Source organism: Anopheles nili, chromosome 2 (genome assembly GCF_943737925.1).
Source record: "Anopheles nili chromosome 2, idAnoNiliSN_F5_01, whole genome shotgun sequence".
NCBI classification, from domain to species: Eukaryota; Metazoa; Arthropoda; class Insecta; order Diptera; family Culicidae; genus Anopheles; species Anopheles nili.
In genome coordinates, this window is record NC_071291.1 from 1,278,700 (window position 1) to 1,295,125 (window position 16,426).

The window sequence follows — 16,426 nt, forward strand, 5'->3', positions numbered from 1 at the left end:
TTTTTAAAGTTCTTTACTCTAATATGGAATTGCTTTTCTACTATTGTTTTAGTGCAAACAAAAGATTAAATGGCAACATCAAATACAAATGCGAACTCTCACACTCTCGACCCTTTTAAAACTAGTCCGGCGCCGAAAATCAGCGATAGAAATCAAGAACCAAATACCGAAAATAATTTTACGGTGTAAAATATATTGAAAATAGTTTTGAAACAGACGCAAGAGAATAAAAAACGATGAATAACTAATTAAACAATAGCTAATGCAATGTCATCATGATTCTAATCGAAGACGTTTTCCAAAGCGTTCAAAGAACATCAGCAAAATTGTATCACGAGGAAGAACAAAAATTCGGGTTTTTTGTCCAACTTTCTTGTAATATAACGAAATATTAAATAGCAAAATAAAACTGCATTGTGATTAAAAATGGTCTCATATTCTTGCCGCCATAAATGTTTCGGGAAGAGTTTTTGGTAATCAAATGATTAGTTCAAATTATGTTATTCCTTCGCGTGCATTTTAGTTAAATCTTCCCAGCAAGGTGTGCCTATTGCAAGGCGGAATAAAATAAAAATGGTCTGATATTTTACTTTGTCATACTAAATACTCAACAAATGCACCTGAATCTAAATTGTTCCGGATGTCACAGCACAAAAGACAGATCAGCTGTATAAAAACTACGAAAAAACACAAATCAACACTTGTATGTTTTTACAAGAATAAAAATCGTATCCCTCTCTATTACTTAAATAAAACAACGCTAAGAATCAACATAGGATATTCGGATTTTGGCTATATAACGAAAAAAGAACACAGAAAGAACATTTTATTTTCATGAATAATTTAATATTATATTAAGTACATAGCTAAATTAACAATAAGGCTTAGCCAGTTAACAATTTATGCTGTTCAGTGTATAAAAAATTATTGTTTCATGTTGCATGAGTCTCGCTTGGCAATTGTTGAACCTTTATGTATCATATGATTGATTGCACTTTTTTATCTGTTAAAAAGTATGATTGGATGAATAAAAGAGTTAACTATCGATTCCCTACTAGCTGTTCTTGCCCAGCAAGAGTGTACTAAGCCAGTTGTGTGATAAAAAAGCCTGAATTCTTATAAATATTCTAGTCTACGTTTTTTCCTGTACCTTTCTGTAACACACCCATGCATATTTCCATTAAATAAGGCACTAACAGAACAACTTTATCTAATACTAACGCGATTTTCGATTTTAATCAAGCCGCTTAAGCACGGAATGAATACGCACGGTAACACGGTTATCAAAATCGTAGTTTTTGAAATTCTGCTGCGCATGAATCAACAACCGACGGGCCTCAACCCTGTGATCATCACAATGTCCTTCCCGGAGTAAAAGCAGTGCTAGTTCGTAGTAGGAAAAAGCCGAAATGTGTAGGTCTTGTTGCTCAGGATGATCGGACGCTTCTCGTATAGTGATGCATTCACGATAAGCTCGAATCGCTTCCTCATACCGGGCAAGGTAGCATAAGCAGGCTCCAAGGATTAATCTGGATATTCCCAGCATCGGTTCGCAAAGCGAATCTGCTGGTTGCGAACAATCGACCACCATGCTCTCGAGCTGCTCGACATTACAGCTACCGAGAGCATTCCACAGGAACAGCATCTCAAACACGAGGTACTTCCAATACAGGGAACTACTGTATTTCGGTAGGTTTCCACTTTCTGCGCGAGGCAGCTTTAGACAGCGTCGAAAAATATACCGTTCGATTTGAGAGTCCTGAAATAACAGAATGAAACAAGTATTTTATTATGATTGTAACTGTAGCGAAATCTAACCAAACCTTTTGCGGAGAACGGTTAATCAATTCCAGAATATCTGCACGCCACTTCACTAAGTTAGAAAACTGTCCGTAAGACCCCTCGCATATTGCTGTCAAATACGAATAAAAGCTTTTCGAAAATTGACTACACAATCTGAAAAAAAAATCAATTTTCATTCTTTCGTGGTCTATGCTGTGGTAAGATATTCACACTTACTTGAGCTCCTTGAAGTTCCTCAACGCTGTTCCGTAATCTAGCTGTATCAAACGACACCACCCAATTTCATGAAGGCAGAGTAATTTTATTTCACGTTGAGCTGAAGAACGGCAAGCTGTCTCATAAGCACGTATCGCATCCTGGATGTTAGACTGTAAGTAAACGACACGTTAATAACACATAAGCGCCAATCTCTCCATGTCTCAGATGCACTCGATATAGTGAGGATCCTCACTAATCGCGTAAGATCCGCGATGGAATACTAATATCGGATGCTATAGGAGTCCACTCTCACAATGGGGCCATGTTTTTTATTATTTTACGGCATTGACAAATAACTACAACTAAACTTACCTTCAAACGCTCGACACGACCTCGGAAAAACAGAAAAAGGGATGAGTTGGCATAATGATTATTTGCTTCGTTGATCAGCTCCTGGGCAGCACTAATCTCGATGCTCAAATTTGTGCCATCAAGTGCAAAAAACGGCGTCACGATGGTGTAGTACCAAAGTAGAGCTAATGTAGCTAAGGGTGCTCTCATGTCGGTGCTTTGGCGAGAAAAACTTAAACAAGCGATTCCCATCGCTCGGTCGCCTTCGAAGCCGAGAAAACTTATTAATTTCAGCAAGCTTGGGGGTAACAAGGATATGCTCAACTGGAACACGCCATAACCGAAACTGACTGCTCCCATTAATCTTTGGATCTCTTCAGGGCAAATTTCTCTTTAAAAAACAAGAAAAATCATCAATAATAATTACATAGTGTTGAAACCATTGCAACTGAAATTAGCATTATTCCCCGATCGTACCTTGCTGCAGGAGGTGATGAGGATAAACGCGAATGTCCCGTAGCCTTTGGAAGAATGAACTTTGACCCGTTTATCCGATGAACAATGCCTACATTTAAATCAAGCATCAACTGTTCTCGTGTCACGTTGCATTCCATCACAGGCTTATCGTGATCCAGGGATTCTGTGCTGGAACCAATTACCGGACGGCTCGTATTTCCAACACAATCGGTTGTGTAACTTTTTGTTACTTTAACGTTACTACCACTTGATTGGGATTCATTCGATGGGATATTGCCAAACGAAGATCCTTCCACCGTTAGCAAATCAGTTGATTCGAATGTTGTAGTTTGCGATTTGCGCAAAGAGCCCAATTGTGAAGCCCTACAAAAGGTAAATTTCGAAGGAATAATGCCATTCAATATTGTATGAATTGTGAGTATGAATTTAATGATAATAATAACAATAATAATAGTAATCCATACCATTCACAGTCGTCTGGACTTTGAAGGGTAGAATTCGGAACAGTCCAGTCAGTGGATCCAGGAGATCCCAAATCCAGTGGCATTATCATTGTAGTAGCGTGTCTTGTTTGTTCGTTGATTAGCGGCGCTTGCGGGACGGACGTTGCTCCACTGAGATCCAGAGTGTCGGAGTAGAGCTGATAGATCTGTTGATAAGTGTGTTGATATACTTTCCAAGCTTTCCTCAGCAGCCAGCCACCCTTCACGAATCCGCCAATATCTTGTCCCAAGGACACTAGAATGGCTAGGCACAGTTGACTGTCTGCCAAGATAATTTGTTCTTCCAACGTCTCAGTGAGTGATTTTTTGGGTTCGCTGGATCCAAACAGCTTCGATCGAACAGATTTTAACCATCCTACGTCACCCGCGCAGTGCTTTTCTAGCTCTCGTAAACGAGTGTGGGCTTCGTTCATCTTTTCCGTTTCCCATGATATGACGGCATTCTAACAGAAGAATAAAGCGAATAGAGAATGCTTCTCAAAACTTGATTGGTGAATCCTTCAAACCCGTAATAAATCTATTTCAGTCGCGACTACCGGTAATCTCTTGTATTAATCAAATGCAATAGAGCAGCTCGAAAAGTATTGTAAAATCATCATGTATGGAACCATATCGTTTGAATAGTCATTGAAAAATACCCGGACAAAATATACATGATATTGTTCATTACTGTTTAAAAGTTGATAATGAAACACGTTTTCGCGTGAGTAATCACAGGGTGTTCCACCTGTAAAAGCACTTCAAATGAACATGACTGCAACTGCGTCAACAGTATGATATTATCTTCTTCAACAAGAAACAATGATCTGCACCTTATGCTGTGTACATATTGGTAACATTTGAAGTGATTTTAAACTGCGGTCTGCATTGACATCACTATAAATGGCAGCTCATCGTCCATCGATATCACAGTATCGAGTGGTAATTTATCAGGCATCATGAAGATTTTTGCGTTTGCTCTCGTGCTATCTTTGGGCCTGGTTCTGGGCATTGAAGTAGACACTGCACCAGAGGTGCCATCGGAACTAGAGCTTCAAGCAGATCAAGAAATTGCAGAACATCCAGATAACGCTGATTTGGACAATGCCATTGAAGATCACGATCGGCCAGACGTTGATTCGGATATCGCAGATCCATCAGAACATAACGAAGAACAAGACACAGCTCCTGAACCGCAACAAGAATCGGAGCCCAATCCACAGGACAACGAACAGGAAGATGCTGCCAAAGAAGAGGAAGCAGATGAAGAAGAGGATAATGAGCAGGAACATTCTGATTCCGATGATTCCGATGAAAGCGATGAAGAAGAAGACGACCGTTTGATCGCAGAAGAATTGGAAGAACGTCAAAAGGAATTGGACTATCTCAAACGGTACCTGATAGGGCGGCTTCTGCCAATTAGAGTTCGTCCTTCTATCATTCGACGCCCTTGGATCCCTCGTCCTTGGATCCCTCATCTTAGGATCAGGCGCCCAAGACTAATGGTCTAAGCTTTTAAACCAATTTCTGACAAAAACAGCAGAACAGTTGCTGAAGCACACTTATGTAAAACGATGCAATAAACTTTCACACTTTCCCTGCAATAATTTGTTGATCTAAAACCCGCTGAAAAATCTATATGAGCACGCGACGCTTTGGAAGATTTGAAAAATCAAACCAGCACTACGGATTAGCTTATTTAACAAACGTACAGCAACGTACTCTGTAACCAGCTTGCTATTTATTGTTTTTGTCTGCCATTACTTACCATAAATGAGATGAAGGTGCGTCCTGCAATAATATGTACACTTGAAGGACGATCCTTGAAGCTATCCTCGGCCGCTTTCGGCATATTATTGAGCCATAGCGTGATACTCTGCTTTACATACTCCCAATCTTGCATCTCTTCCACACCTCGATCGTCCATAGTAGTACACATTTTAGTTTCTATGAACACTGTTAGTATGCCGGAAACTAACACAATCAATCCAGAATCGATCCACAAACCGACGTAAAATCAGCCATCAAATTAAATAAATTCTATTTATAAACAATCTGTTGTGTGTCTCAGTAACCGCCACGACGTTATCGACATGAAATATTGTTTCATAACAAGTAATTTAAGAAATAATTGCGATTAGAAAAGCTAACAAAAACTAGGAAACTACAAACTTGATGATACGCTGAAGTATGTAATAAATAGTATGATAAAATCTGTGTACATTTCATGAAATGTGTAATGCGATGGCTACGCGTGTCTGGCTGTGCAAAACCCCTACAAAAATGACACCGTTGAATCGGAAATCAAAAAATAATTTTAAATAAGATTTTAATTTTAAACGTTATGTCGTTTTTTTAACGTTATAAAGGATATATTTCAGAAATTAAATAATTTATTTTAGATCCTAGAAATGTAACAAAAAAAAACCAAAAATATATCCAATGATCAGAAAGCATTTTTTACGTTAACAGTTTTGTAAACCTGTGTGAACCTAAAAGTGATGCTTCAGAACAAAATATATCCCGGTTTCACTCAGTCCATCTAATATCTAAAGTTTAGCCATAGGTATCGATGAAAACATATCTACGTAACATTCTCGAGGAGAATCGATTTTCGAATTGAAAATTCATTGTCTACGACACGAGAGAAACACACAGCGACTAGCACCTAAAACCTATCTCCCACATTACATGTCAATATCTCGTACTGTTTAAAGGAAGACAATAATGCTAGCAAAAAATCACTAATAGATAGCACCGCCTTTTTACCGTCTTGTGCATTTATTAATGGAACTCACAAATTCTGCAAACGATCGAAATTATAACTCGAAATTTACTAGGAACTTCCGCTTCAACGTTCTCACCTCGTCTAAACAACTTTCAACGTTCAGAGAAAACAGAGCGATGGGTAACGTCTGGACAAAACACTTTCACCGCATAAGCTAAATAAATGGATGTAACATCTGCAGCCTTCAATTACATTTATCTATGAAAAGACATTCAAATAATCACGCAACACAAGTTCATGTAAGTTTTATGCGACCGACCTCTTGAAACCGGTATAGAAACACGTTGAACATGGCTTCTATGGAATCTATCGCTCTTTTGTTAAAGATTGCTCGATTCGCCGCATTGCAGCTCCTTGAAAGAAGGATAACATATAAATACTCTCGCCGAGAGAAAATCTTTAGTAAGTGAGAATTTCTTTCTCCCATGGTTATTGACAACCGGCATTTACTGTTCTCTGTTTGGTTTTTCCAAGGATGCGAAATAGCATGTTTGAAAATTGTATCAAAATCGTACAAAAAATATTTAAAAAATAAATAAAAAGGTAGAAACTGAAATTCATTGATTCGATTGTGTGGGATGGATATTTTTTTATTCAGTTAAATTTTTAAAATAGTTACTGTACATGGAGCAATCAGAACTACTATATCACAACGGAAATAGGAAAGCCAGCGCTCTTCCTTTTTAGCTATAAACAACGGTCGGATATGAAAATCCGATTAATGTATCTTAACCCTCCAGGATCGATTAATGTATCTTATGTCACACGCTACTCAGTGACAGTGAAATTTGCATTGAATTCTTGTCGCAAAAAATATCTAACGAAAACCCTTTTAACAAAATCACCTGCCTACAGCGCTTTCGATAACGTCGAAAGTCATTGTCTAACTAGCTGCTAATACAAGAATACAGACTGTGGTTATATACAAACAGAATATTCTAAAGGATAATAGAAGGAAACATCAACGAAGAGTTCAAAAGCCCATTTGCACTCTTTGCATTAGATAAATTCTAGCCCTTCAAATTTGTATTCCGTGGGGATTCTCGTCTCGGACAGTAACTGTTCCCCTTCGATCGTGAACGCACTGATAAAACTTGATGTTTTACCATTCAGCTCCTCTGTTGATAATGCAACAATAATTTCATCGTTGCTTGTGGGCAAAAATTTAAAACTAGAGTACCCATGTGTTGATGGCACATCATTCCGCTTGAGTTCGATAGCGCGAATGTTCTGGAACGATTCGTCGCTCGATATGAGAAAACTGCATCCCATGTGCTCGTCGCGCGTCTCGTTGTAACGCTCCCGTGAGCATCTACGAGGCAGAAAAAACCATCTTCTATGCACATCAGACCAAGCTCCAGACTCGTGAATCATATAGCCTGGAAATTCGATGCCGATTGATTTACGAATGGCTTTGAAATTGTTCATCCAATTGAGATGATACACCTGCAAAAGGATAAGCAAACATCAGTTCGATTCGATCGCTCTGGTCAAATGATGATACATACCTCTCCGTGTACCGTAACAGCTTTCACGTACATGGGATCGTTGCTTTCAAAATCTCCCGTCGACGTCGTCCATTCCTTACCCATCGATCCGACGTAAAGCACTTGATCCTTTACGGTAGCCCATTCCGATTTGAATCCCTTCGGTGTTCTGCCATCGCCATCCATTAGTAACACCCATGGAAACACTTTTTCTCCTTCGATATCATACACCAGTCCGGTCCTATCATCAAATGTCAACAGTTTTCCGTTGAACACCACCAACTCCGAGAGTTCCATCCCCCGACCTTTGAGGGAAAATCCGGATTGCAATGCCTTTGGGTCGCCTTCATCCCAGGAAACTGTCACCGAACGTTTCGATGGAATGAAGCTCAGATAGCCTTTCTGGTAGAAACTACCCCATTGATTCTTGTTTAAGGCCGAATTTGTGTCAAGATCTGCAATTATGCCTATCCGAAAGGAGTATATTCCACTACTGATGATGGGGCTGGTCAACGGATAGGTGCGATTATACACGATTGCTGTGCTTCGGAGAAAACTGTTGGAAGTCGGTACATCAGCCACTAAGGACGACGGGTGTGATGAGATGAATAAGACGAATAGCAGGAATGTACACAGTATAGCCAACACCCAGGTGAAGTGGACCTGCAACCGGATGGTTCGGTTTCCTATCCTGTATGAAGGAGGTGATCGAAGGGCTTTCCGCCAATCCCTTAGATACATTCCAGTGTCTATGATAGTTGAACCGGACTGCTTAGAAGGTTTTGGTTCAGAGGTCTTTCCTGACCCTAGACTGGTGTACAGCAAGGACGACGAAGAGACAGAGCTACTAAATTGTTGCTTCATCTGAAGGAACTTCTCCGTTGGCGAGAACGATTCTCCCAATCAATCGGCTATGGCAGGGGGCTGCCCAAAGCGTATGATATGTAATATCACACGCTACGATATTAAACTCACGTACGTATATTTACACGTCACAATGCCATCGTTGATAATACTGTATCTATTTTTTTCTCACAACACTTCGGGCAAGATCTGCGAGCATGAGCTTTCGTTCTCTTCTGATTATGCCACGTACATCTGATTATGACGCTTGTAAAACCAGCGGTATACTCTTGAATATATTCAAGAGTATACCACTTTATGATATCGCTGAATATTGAAATGGATTGGATATTTTCATAAACTGAGGTACGAAATGTCCCTAAAAAAACACTTCTTATAACCACAGTTTGACATAGCGAACGTCAGTGCATTATGTCACTGCTGTTCATTAAAATTATGTATTCTCTTTCAGTGTTGTTACTATTTCGATTCAATCGCACTTGCCTGCAAATCTATTATCTTCCTTGAACGTCTTCCAATGCGCTAATATTATCTTGTCTTTATTTCATAACGAAATTAATCAATGATACTAGATGGTTACAAAAATATGAAGGCGTATGTTTAGATTAAGTCATAATTGCCATCGCATGCCTTTAAAGCTGCATGTCTAAATAATTTAAAATAGCCAAAATTAATGTTTGCTTCACTTCTTTTGCAGTTCTGCCTCTATAATGTAGCCACGTGCTTAATCATGTTCAAAACGGTATTTACTTCACTCATCATGAAGCGTGGGTTTGAACATATGATAGCGAACCAAACTCCTTTCAAGGTTCGTCTCGCTTCAGTTATTGCCTCATGGCTGCGCTCAATATGGTCAGGTCGCCGCCTCCACCCATGCGTTCCTGATAGACCCATATACCCATGAAGCAATTTAATCCTCCTCATCCCAAGGCCTATTTGAAATGACTCAGAACGTGACATTTAATGATACGCAAATCCAACATAGAATTCTGTTGTTGAAGTAATATTTTATTTTATTACTTTCATTGTTTCACATTTACGTTCAGTGGCTGTTTTGCTACTGGCGTTCGTACGTTTAGTACTCTTCAGCACCCTCACCCTCTCCCTCGCCGGAGTCCATGCCGACCTCTTCGTAGTCCTTCTCGAGGGCGGCCAAATCTTCGCGAGCCTCCGAGAACTCTCCCTCTTCCATACCCTCTCCGACATACCAGTGCACGAAGGCACGCTTGGCGTACATCAGATCGAACTTGTGATCAAGGCGAGCCCAGGCCTCGGCGATGGCCGTGGTGTTCGAAAGCATGCACACGGCACGCTGCACCTTGGCCAGATCTCCACCCGGTACAACGGTCGGCGGCTGGTAATTGATGCCCACCTTGAACCCGGTCGGGCACCAGTCGACGAACTGGATGGTGCGCTTCGTCTTGATGGTGGCGATGGCCGCATTGACGTCTTTCGGTACCACATCACCGCGGTACAACATGCAGCAGGCCATGTACTTGCCGTGGCGCGGGTCGCATTTCACCATCTGGTTGGCGGGTTCGAAGCAAGCGTTCGTGATCTCAGCCACTGAAAGCTGCTCGTGGTATGCCTTCTCCGCCGAGATAACGGGTGCATAGGTGACCAGGGGGAAATGGATACGCGGGTACGGTACCAAGTTCGTCTGGAATTCGGTCAAATCGACGTTGAGGGCACCATCGAAGCGAAGAGAAGCCGTGATGGACGACACGATCTGGCCAATCAGCCGGTTGAGATTCGTGTAAGTCGGACGCTCGATGTCCAGATTACGACGGCAGATGTCATAGATAGCTTCGTTGTCGACCATGAACGCGCAGTCGGAATGTTCCAACGTGGTGTGAGTGGTCAGGATGGAATTGTACGGCTCGACAACGGCGGTCGAGACCTGGGGAGCCGGGTAGATGGCAAATTCGAGCTTGGATTTCTTGCCGTAGTCTACCGACAAGCGCTCCATCAGCAGAGATGTGAATCCCGAACCGGTGCCGCCGCCGAACGAGTGGAAGATCAGGAATCCCTGCAGACCCGTGCACTGATCGGCGAGCTTGCGAATACGGTCCAGCACAACATCGACGATTTCCTTGCCGATGGTGTAGTGACCACGGGCGTAGTTGTTGGCGGCGTCCTCCTTTCCGGTGATCAACTGCTCCGGGTGGAACAGCTGACGGTAGGTGCCGGTGCGAACCTCATCAACGACGGTCGGCTCCAGATCGACGAACACGGCACGGGGCACGTGCTTACCGGCGCCAGTCTCCGAAAAGAAGGTGTTGAACGAATCGTCACCCCCTCCGATAGTCTTGTCCGAGGGCATCTGACCGTCCGGTTGGATTCCATGTTCCAGACAGTACAGCTCCCAGCAGGCGTTTCCGATCTGCACACCAGCCTGGCCCACGTGTACGGAGATACATTCACGCTGTGAAACGAAAAAATATATTTATTTTAGTAACCATACACGATCATCGGTAGGCGCTGCATTTGATGGCGGTAGCTGCTATTTTATCAATTTGTTCATCCCTTTATATGACCGCGTGGCTATTGAAGAGCCATCCCGATAGTTGTTTAAAGGACCTGTTATTATTGCCTTTCCTGATTGAAGTCAAAATTGCAGGGGAGATGCGAATAGACTACTGCCCAGGGAAGGCGAAAAACAACATCTTTTTTCTCCATCCTAGTTGAAAAAATCTGATTTTCTTCTCTCATCGGAATCCAAGATGGCCTCACCATGCGGTATGGTGGTATGCATCACACCAAATGACTCATCGGCATGGGCGAAGAAATCAATTCCGGCCAACGCCCTTTATGACCGAATGCACTGGAGCATCAGCACACGGCATGAACACATTCGTACCGCAGGCAGCAAATCTATTGTGCGCAATGCGTCAATTCAAGAAACATTCTATCCAACGCAAATTACTACTGATCATTCCATTGCCGAAAATAGCCGGCCACCGACGTCGAGATGACGTGGAAGCAAACCCCCCATGAAGATATCTTGGGGACGTTTTTGCATTCTAATAAACTCAAACCCATGGATCGTTCACGCCACAATAATCTACATGTTTTTTACTCACCATCTTGATTCGAGTGTCTCGAAAATCACTTCACAAAGAATTTGCAGAAATGTGAGCTTGGAACAAAACTGTTCGCACAAGATTCCGCTTGGCGTAGCTGACTAGGACGCTTTCCAAACAGAGAGAATTTGAACGAAACTGCCGCAGAATTTCAGTTTTATACAACCACCAGGAACGAACCGGAAACTGGAACGACGCTCTCTCTCTTCTAACGGTTTCATCTCGTACTTTTTCGTTGAAACATGACTATAATCTCGTCTTCGATACTTTGATAAAATGATTTTTCCTCGCATAATAACATCTATATACGTAACGTAAAAACAAGATAATTTTCTGATCTTTTACAATTGCTTGAATGTTTCAAGAAGCTGTTGAGAAAGGTCTACGGTTGTGTAGCGATGCACCGGATCCATTCGTGAACATGTGCGTGCTCAAGAACAGCGCTTAATCAAGGTGATAAATTCTCAGCTCAGGAAAAGAGTGCTCTCTTTTGCTGCATGGTCTTTAATACTTACACATTTGTAATTTATCTAGTTGAACGAAAATGATAAAGATTTATAGCCCATTTTAGAAATAATCATCATCATCTTTTAAATTAAAACTCAATTGAAATTCTTAATGAAAAATTGAAAACTGTACTTACCGATTTATTTACAAATCATTTTGAATTGAATTTAGTTCGTCATCTTCTCGCGTCTATCAATCATGTTTTCCAGCAATGTTCGAAAACGGGATTCCCTGTACTGTAACAAAAACTTAAGCTTTCTAATTACGACATTCTGCTAAAAAAAAGTTATATAACCGTCTCTTTACATTTGGTGTTGGAATGCAACTCCACATAAAACGATTAATGAAACCAGCATGTTTTTATTAAGTACCTTAAAAGTCTATGCAGCAAACTGAATGAAAATACCTAAGGAACACTCTTTTCCTGAGCTGAGAATTTATCACCTTGATTAAGCGCTGTTCTTGAGCACGCACATGTTCACGAATGGATCCGGTGCATCGCTACACAACCGTAGACCTTTCTCAACAGCTTCTTGAAACATTCAAGCAATTGTAAAAGATCAGAAAATTATCTTGTTTTTACGTTACGTATATAGATGTTATTATGCGAGGAAAAATCATTTTATCAAAGTATCGAAGACGAGATTATAGTCATGTTTCAACGAAAAAGTACGAGATGAAACCGTTAGAAGAGAGAGAGCGTCGTTCCAGTTTCCGGTTCGTTCCTGGTGGTTGTATAAAACTGAAATTCTGCGGCAGTTTCGTTCAAATTCTCTCTGTTTGGAAAGCGTCCTAGTCAGCTACGCCAAGCGGAATCTTGTGCGAACAGTTTTGTTCCAAGCTCACATTTCTGCAAATTCTTTGTGAAGTGATTTTCGAGACACTCGAATCAAGATGGTGAGTAAAAAACATGTAGATTATTGTGGCGTGAACGATCCATGGGTTTGAGTTTATTAGAATGCAAAAACGTCCCCAAGATATCTTCATGGGGGGTTTGCTTCCACGTCATCTCGACGTCGGTGGCCGGCTATTTTCGGCAATGGAATGATCAGTAGTAATTTGCGTTGGATAGAATGTTTCTTGAATTGACGCATTGCGCACAATAGATTTGCTGCCTGCGGTACGAATGTGTTCATGCCGTGTGCTGATGCTCCAGTGCATTCGGTCATAAAGGGCGTTGGCCGGAATTGATTTCTTCGCCCATGCCGATGAGTCATTTGGTGTGATGCATACCACCATACCGCATGGTGAGGCCATCTTGGATTCCGATGAGAGAAGAAAATCAGATTTTTTCAACTAGGATGGAGAAAAAAGATGTTGTTTTTCGCCTTCCCTGGGCAGTAGTCTATTCGCATCTCCCCTGCAATTTTGACTTCAATCAGGAAAGGCAATAATAACAGGTCCTTTAAACAACTATCGGGATGGCTCTTCAATAGCCACGCGGTCATATAAAGGGATGAACAAATTGATAAAATAGCAGCTACCGCCATCAAATGCAGCGCCTACCGATGATCGTGTATGGTTACTAAAATAAATATATTTTTTCGTTTCACAGCGTGAATGTATCTCCGTACACGTGGGCCAGGCTGGTGTGCAGATCGGAAACGCCTGCTGGGAGCTGTACTGTCTGGAACATGGAATCCAACCGGACGGTCAGATGCCCTCGGACAAGACTATCGGAGGGGGTGACGATTCGTTCAACACCTTCTTTTCGGAGACTGGCGCCGGTAAGCACGTGCCCCGTGCCGTGTTCGTCGATCTGGAGCCGACCGTCGTTGATGAGGTTCGCACCGGCACCTACCGTCAGCTGTTCCACCCGGAGCAGTTGATCACCGGAAAGGAGGACGCCGCCAACAACTACGCCCGTGGTCACTACACCATCGGCAAGGAAATCGTCGATGTTGTGCTGGACCGTATTCGCAAGCTCGCCGATCAGTGCACGGGTCTGCAGGGATTCCTGATCTTCCACTCGTTCGGCGGCGGCACCGGTTCGGGATTCACATCTCTGCTGATGGAGCGCTTGTCGGTAGACTACGGCAAGAAATCCAAGCTCGAATTTGCCATCTACCCGGCTCCCCAGGTCTCGACCGCCGTTGTCGAGCCGTACAATTCCATCCTGACCACTCACACCACGTTGGAACATTCCGACTGCGCGTTCATGGTCGACAACGAAGCTATCTATGACATCTGCCGTCGTAATCTGGACATCGAGCGTCCGACTTACACGAATCTCAACCGGCTGATTGGCCAGATCGTGTCGTCCATCACGGCTTCTCTTCGCTTCGATGGTGCCCTCAACGTCGATTTGACCGAATTCCAGACGAACTTGGTACCGTACCCGCGTATCCATTTCCCCCTGGTCACCTATGCACCCGTTATCTCGGCGGAGAAGGCATACCACGAGCAGCTTTCAGTGGCTGAGATCACGAACGCTTGCTTCGAACCCGCCAACCAGATGGTGAAATGCGACCCGCGCCACGGCAAGTACATGGCCTGCTGCATGTTGTACCGCGGTGATGTGGTACCGAAAGACGTCAATGCGGCCATCGCCACCATCAAGACGAAGCGCACCATCCAGTTCGTCGACTGGTGCCCGACCGGGTTCAAGGTGGGCATCAATTACCAGCCGCCGACCGTTGTACCGGGTGGAGATCTGGCCAAGGTGCAGCGTGCCGTGTGCATGCTTTCGAACACCACGGCCATCGCCGAGGCCTGGGCTCGCCTTGATCACAAGTTCGATCTGATGTACGCCAAGCGTGCCTTCGTGCACTGGTATGTCGGAGAGGGTATGGAAGAGGGAGAGTTCTCGGAGGCTCGCGAAGATTTGGCCGCCCTCGAGAAGGACTACGAAGAGGTCGGCATGGACTCCGGCGAGGGAGAGGGTGAGGGTGCTGAAGAGTACTAAACGTACGAACGCCAGTAGCAAAACAGCCACTGAACGTAAATGTGAAACAATGAAAGTAATAAAATAAAATATTACTTCAACAACAGAATTCTATGTTGGATTTGCGTATCATTAAATGTCACGTTCTGAGTCATTTCAAATAGGCCTTGGGATGAGGAGGATTAAATTGCTTCATGGGTATATGGGTCTATCAGGAACGCATGGGTGGAGGCGGCGACCTGACCATATTGAGTGCAGCCATGAGGCAATAACTGAAGCGAGACGGACCATGAAAGGAATTAAGGTTGCAATCATCGTTTCCATCTCGAGTTTGCTTTACGTTGCCATATAAGACTATATTTGCTCCGGATGACTGGTACGAATTAGCGGCAAAATTACTCGAACGTCGCCAACGCGTTGTTGATCTGGGAAGCAGTCGACGATAATCATAGTGGGCGTACTGGTTTAAGGTATGTTTCGTTCAACAGCCGTGAATGAATGGAAGATAGCCTTCAATAAATAGAAATGATGTCATTTCGCCTCCACTGAAATAAAACAAACACTTAGTATTTCATAGGATGAATTTCCGTTTTAATAGATAGCACTGTTATTACCGCAAGCGTGCTTATTGAAACATTTCACTCTCATCTTATTTCTATTGCGCTCTTGCCTGAATTCCTAAATATGGACACGTTTTATACAATCCAACCAAGGACAAGGACTTAAGAATATACATTGTACATGATAAATGCATAAATAAATAATAATTGTTCTTTCAAAGCACTTTGAATCCTTATTTATCAAGAATTGGTGTGTTATTTTAACACAGTTTTGCCACACCTATTCCTTCTTAGAGTTTATACTAAAGGTAGGACTTATTTTCAGTAAACGAGAGGAGAACCATTGAAAGAATTGTAAAATTAGAATGTATATTCTTACTCTATCGTTACTAATTCTAACAATCATTAGATCTCTATCAGCGAAAAGCATAAAATAGCAAATTTACAAGGCAAATTTGAGATCATCACACGTCTAGATGTAACCCATATAAGTAGGAAAAATTATGTTTGAAATTAACTCATCAATCAATCAGTAGAGGAGTCAAACTGCATTCCACGAAGCTTCTAATTCGATATGCGAGGACTAATAGTAAAATGTCCATTACAGCTACCTCGCCCAAAACCACAACTAATCCTGAGATTGTCTCTGAACTGCAAATAAAATAATGATCCAGACAAATAATTGAAAGTTAACGTAATGAAACATTTAAAGGATCCTTCTTGCTATCTTATCCGGCATTACAAATGTGTAGTGGTTTTGGCTTGCTGCAAGGGAAATCCGAACCGTTGGCGTTCGCGCGTCTTCGTTTGCCAACGGCTTTTCACTAAATGATGAGCAGAAGTTAATGCAATTACGGGGCTGAATCGTTCGTCGCCAGTCTGATAATCAATCCACCCGAGTTTTACTCATTGCGCAAAAACAGATGTGCTTATACATATTGA

The 16,426-nt window shown here is 42.4% G+C and overlaps 4 protein-coding genes across 4 annotated transcripts; 2 read left to right on the forward strand and 2 right to left on the reverse strand.

The window, feature by feature from the left end:
* Nucleotides 1-858: 858 nt before the first annotated feature.
* On the reverse strand, nucleotides 859-5,460 carry LOC128730604 (tetratricopeptide repeat protein 39C-like). Its single transcript, XM_053823678.1, has 7 exons — nucleotides 5,080-5,460; nucleotides 3,294-3,775; nucleotides 2,830-3,192; nucleotides 2,374-2,743; nucleotides 2,020-2,171; nucleotides 1,824-1,956; nucleotides 859-1,759 (listed from the first exon to the last, which is right to left on the reverse strand). Exons 1-7 carry the CDS (start codon nucleotides 5,248-5,250, stop codon nucleotides 1,235-1,237), a joined length of 2,196 nt encoding a protein of 731 aa, XP_053679653.1. The 5' UTR covers nucleotides 5,251-5,460; the 3' UTR covers nucleotides 859-1,234.
* LOC128730605 (glutamic acid-rich protein-like) lies at nucleotides 4,251-4,942 on the forward strand. The gene has a single exon (XM_053823679.1). The coding sequence runs from the start codon at nucleotides 4,271-4,273 to the stop codon at nucleotides 4,820-4,822; it is 552 nt and encodes a 183-aa protein (XP_053679654.1). The 5' UTR covers nucleotides 4,251-4,270; the 3' UTR covers nucleotides 4,823-4,942.
* A 3,985-nt stretch (nucleotides 5,461-9,445) lies between the features above and the next one.
* On the reverse strand, nucleotides 9,446-11,648 carry LOC128721571 (tubulin alpha-1 chain-like). Its single transcript, XM_053815340.1, has 2 exons — nucleotides 11,534-11,648; nucleotides 9,446-10,875 (listed from the first exon to the last, which is right to left on the reverse strand). Exons 1-2 carry the CDS (start codon nucleotides 11,534-11,536, stop codon nucleotides 9,526-9,528), a joined length of 1,353 nt encoding a protein of 450 aa, XP_053671315.1. The 5' UTR covers nucleotides 11,537-11,648; the 3' UTR covers nucleotides 9,446-9,525.
* Nucleotides 11,649-12,822: 1,174 nt separating this feature from the next.
* LOC128722041 (tubulin alpha-1 chain-like) lies at nucleotides 12,823-15,025 on the forward strand. The gene is made up of 2 exons (XM_053815855.1): nucleotides 12,823-12,937; nucleotides 13,596-15,025. The coding sequence occupies exons 1-2, from the start codon at nucleotides 12,935-12,937 to the stop codon at nucleotides 14,943-14,945; spliced, it is 1,353 nt and encodes a 450-aa protein (XP_053671830.1). The 5' UTR covers nucleotides 12,823-12,934; the 3' UTR covers nucleotides 14,946-15,025.
* The last annotated feature ends 1,401 nt before the right edge of the window (nucleotides 15,026-16,426 follow it).

What these genes read in the sequence shown, in the direction of transcription:
- LOC128730605 (XM_053823679.1), top strand. Translation starts at nt 4,271, where the DNA reads ATGAAGATTTTTGCGTTTGCTCTCGTGCTATCTTTGGGCCTGGTTCTG.
- LOC128730604 (XM_053823678.1), bottom strand. Translation starts at nt 5,250, where the DNA reads ATGTGTACTACTATGGACGATCGAGGTGTGGAAGAGATGCAAGATTGG. An exon ending in GCACCTTCATCTCATTTATG is followed by an intron (nt 3,776 to 5,079) that starts GTAAGTAATGGC and finishes TTCTTCTGTTAG; the next exon opens with AATGCCGTCATATCATGGGA. An exon ending in TCATCACCTCCTGCAGCAAG is followed by an intron (nt 2,744 to 2,829) that starts GTACGATCGGGG and finishes TGTTTTTTAAAG; the next exon opens with AGAAATTTGCCCTGAAGAGA.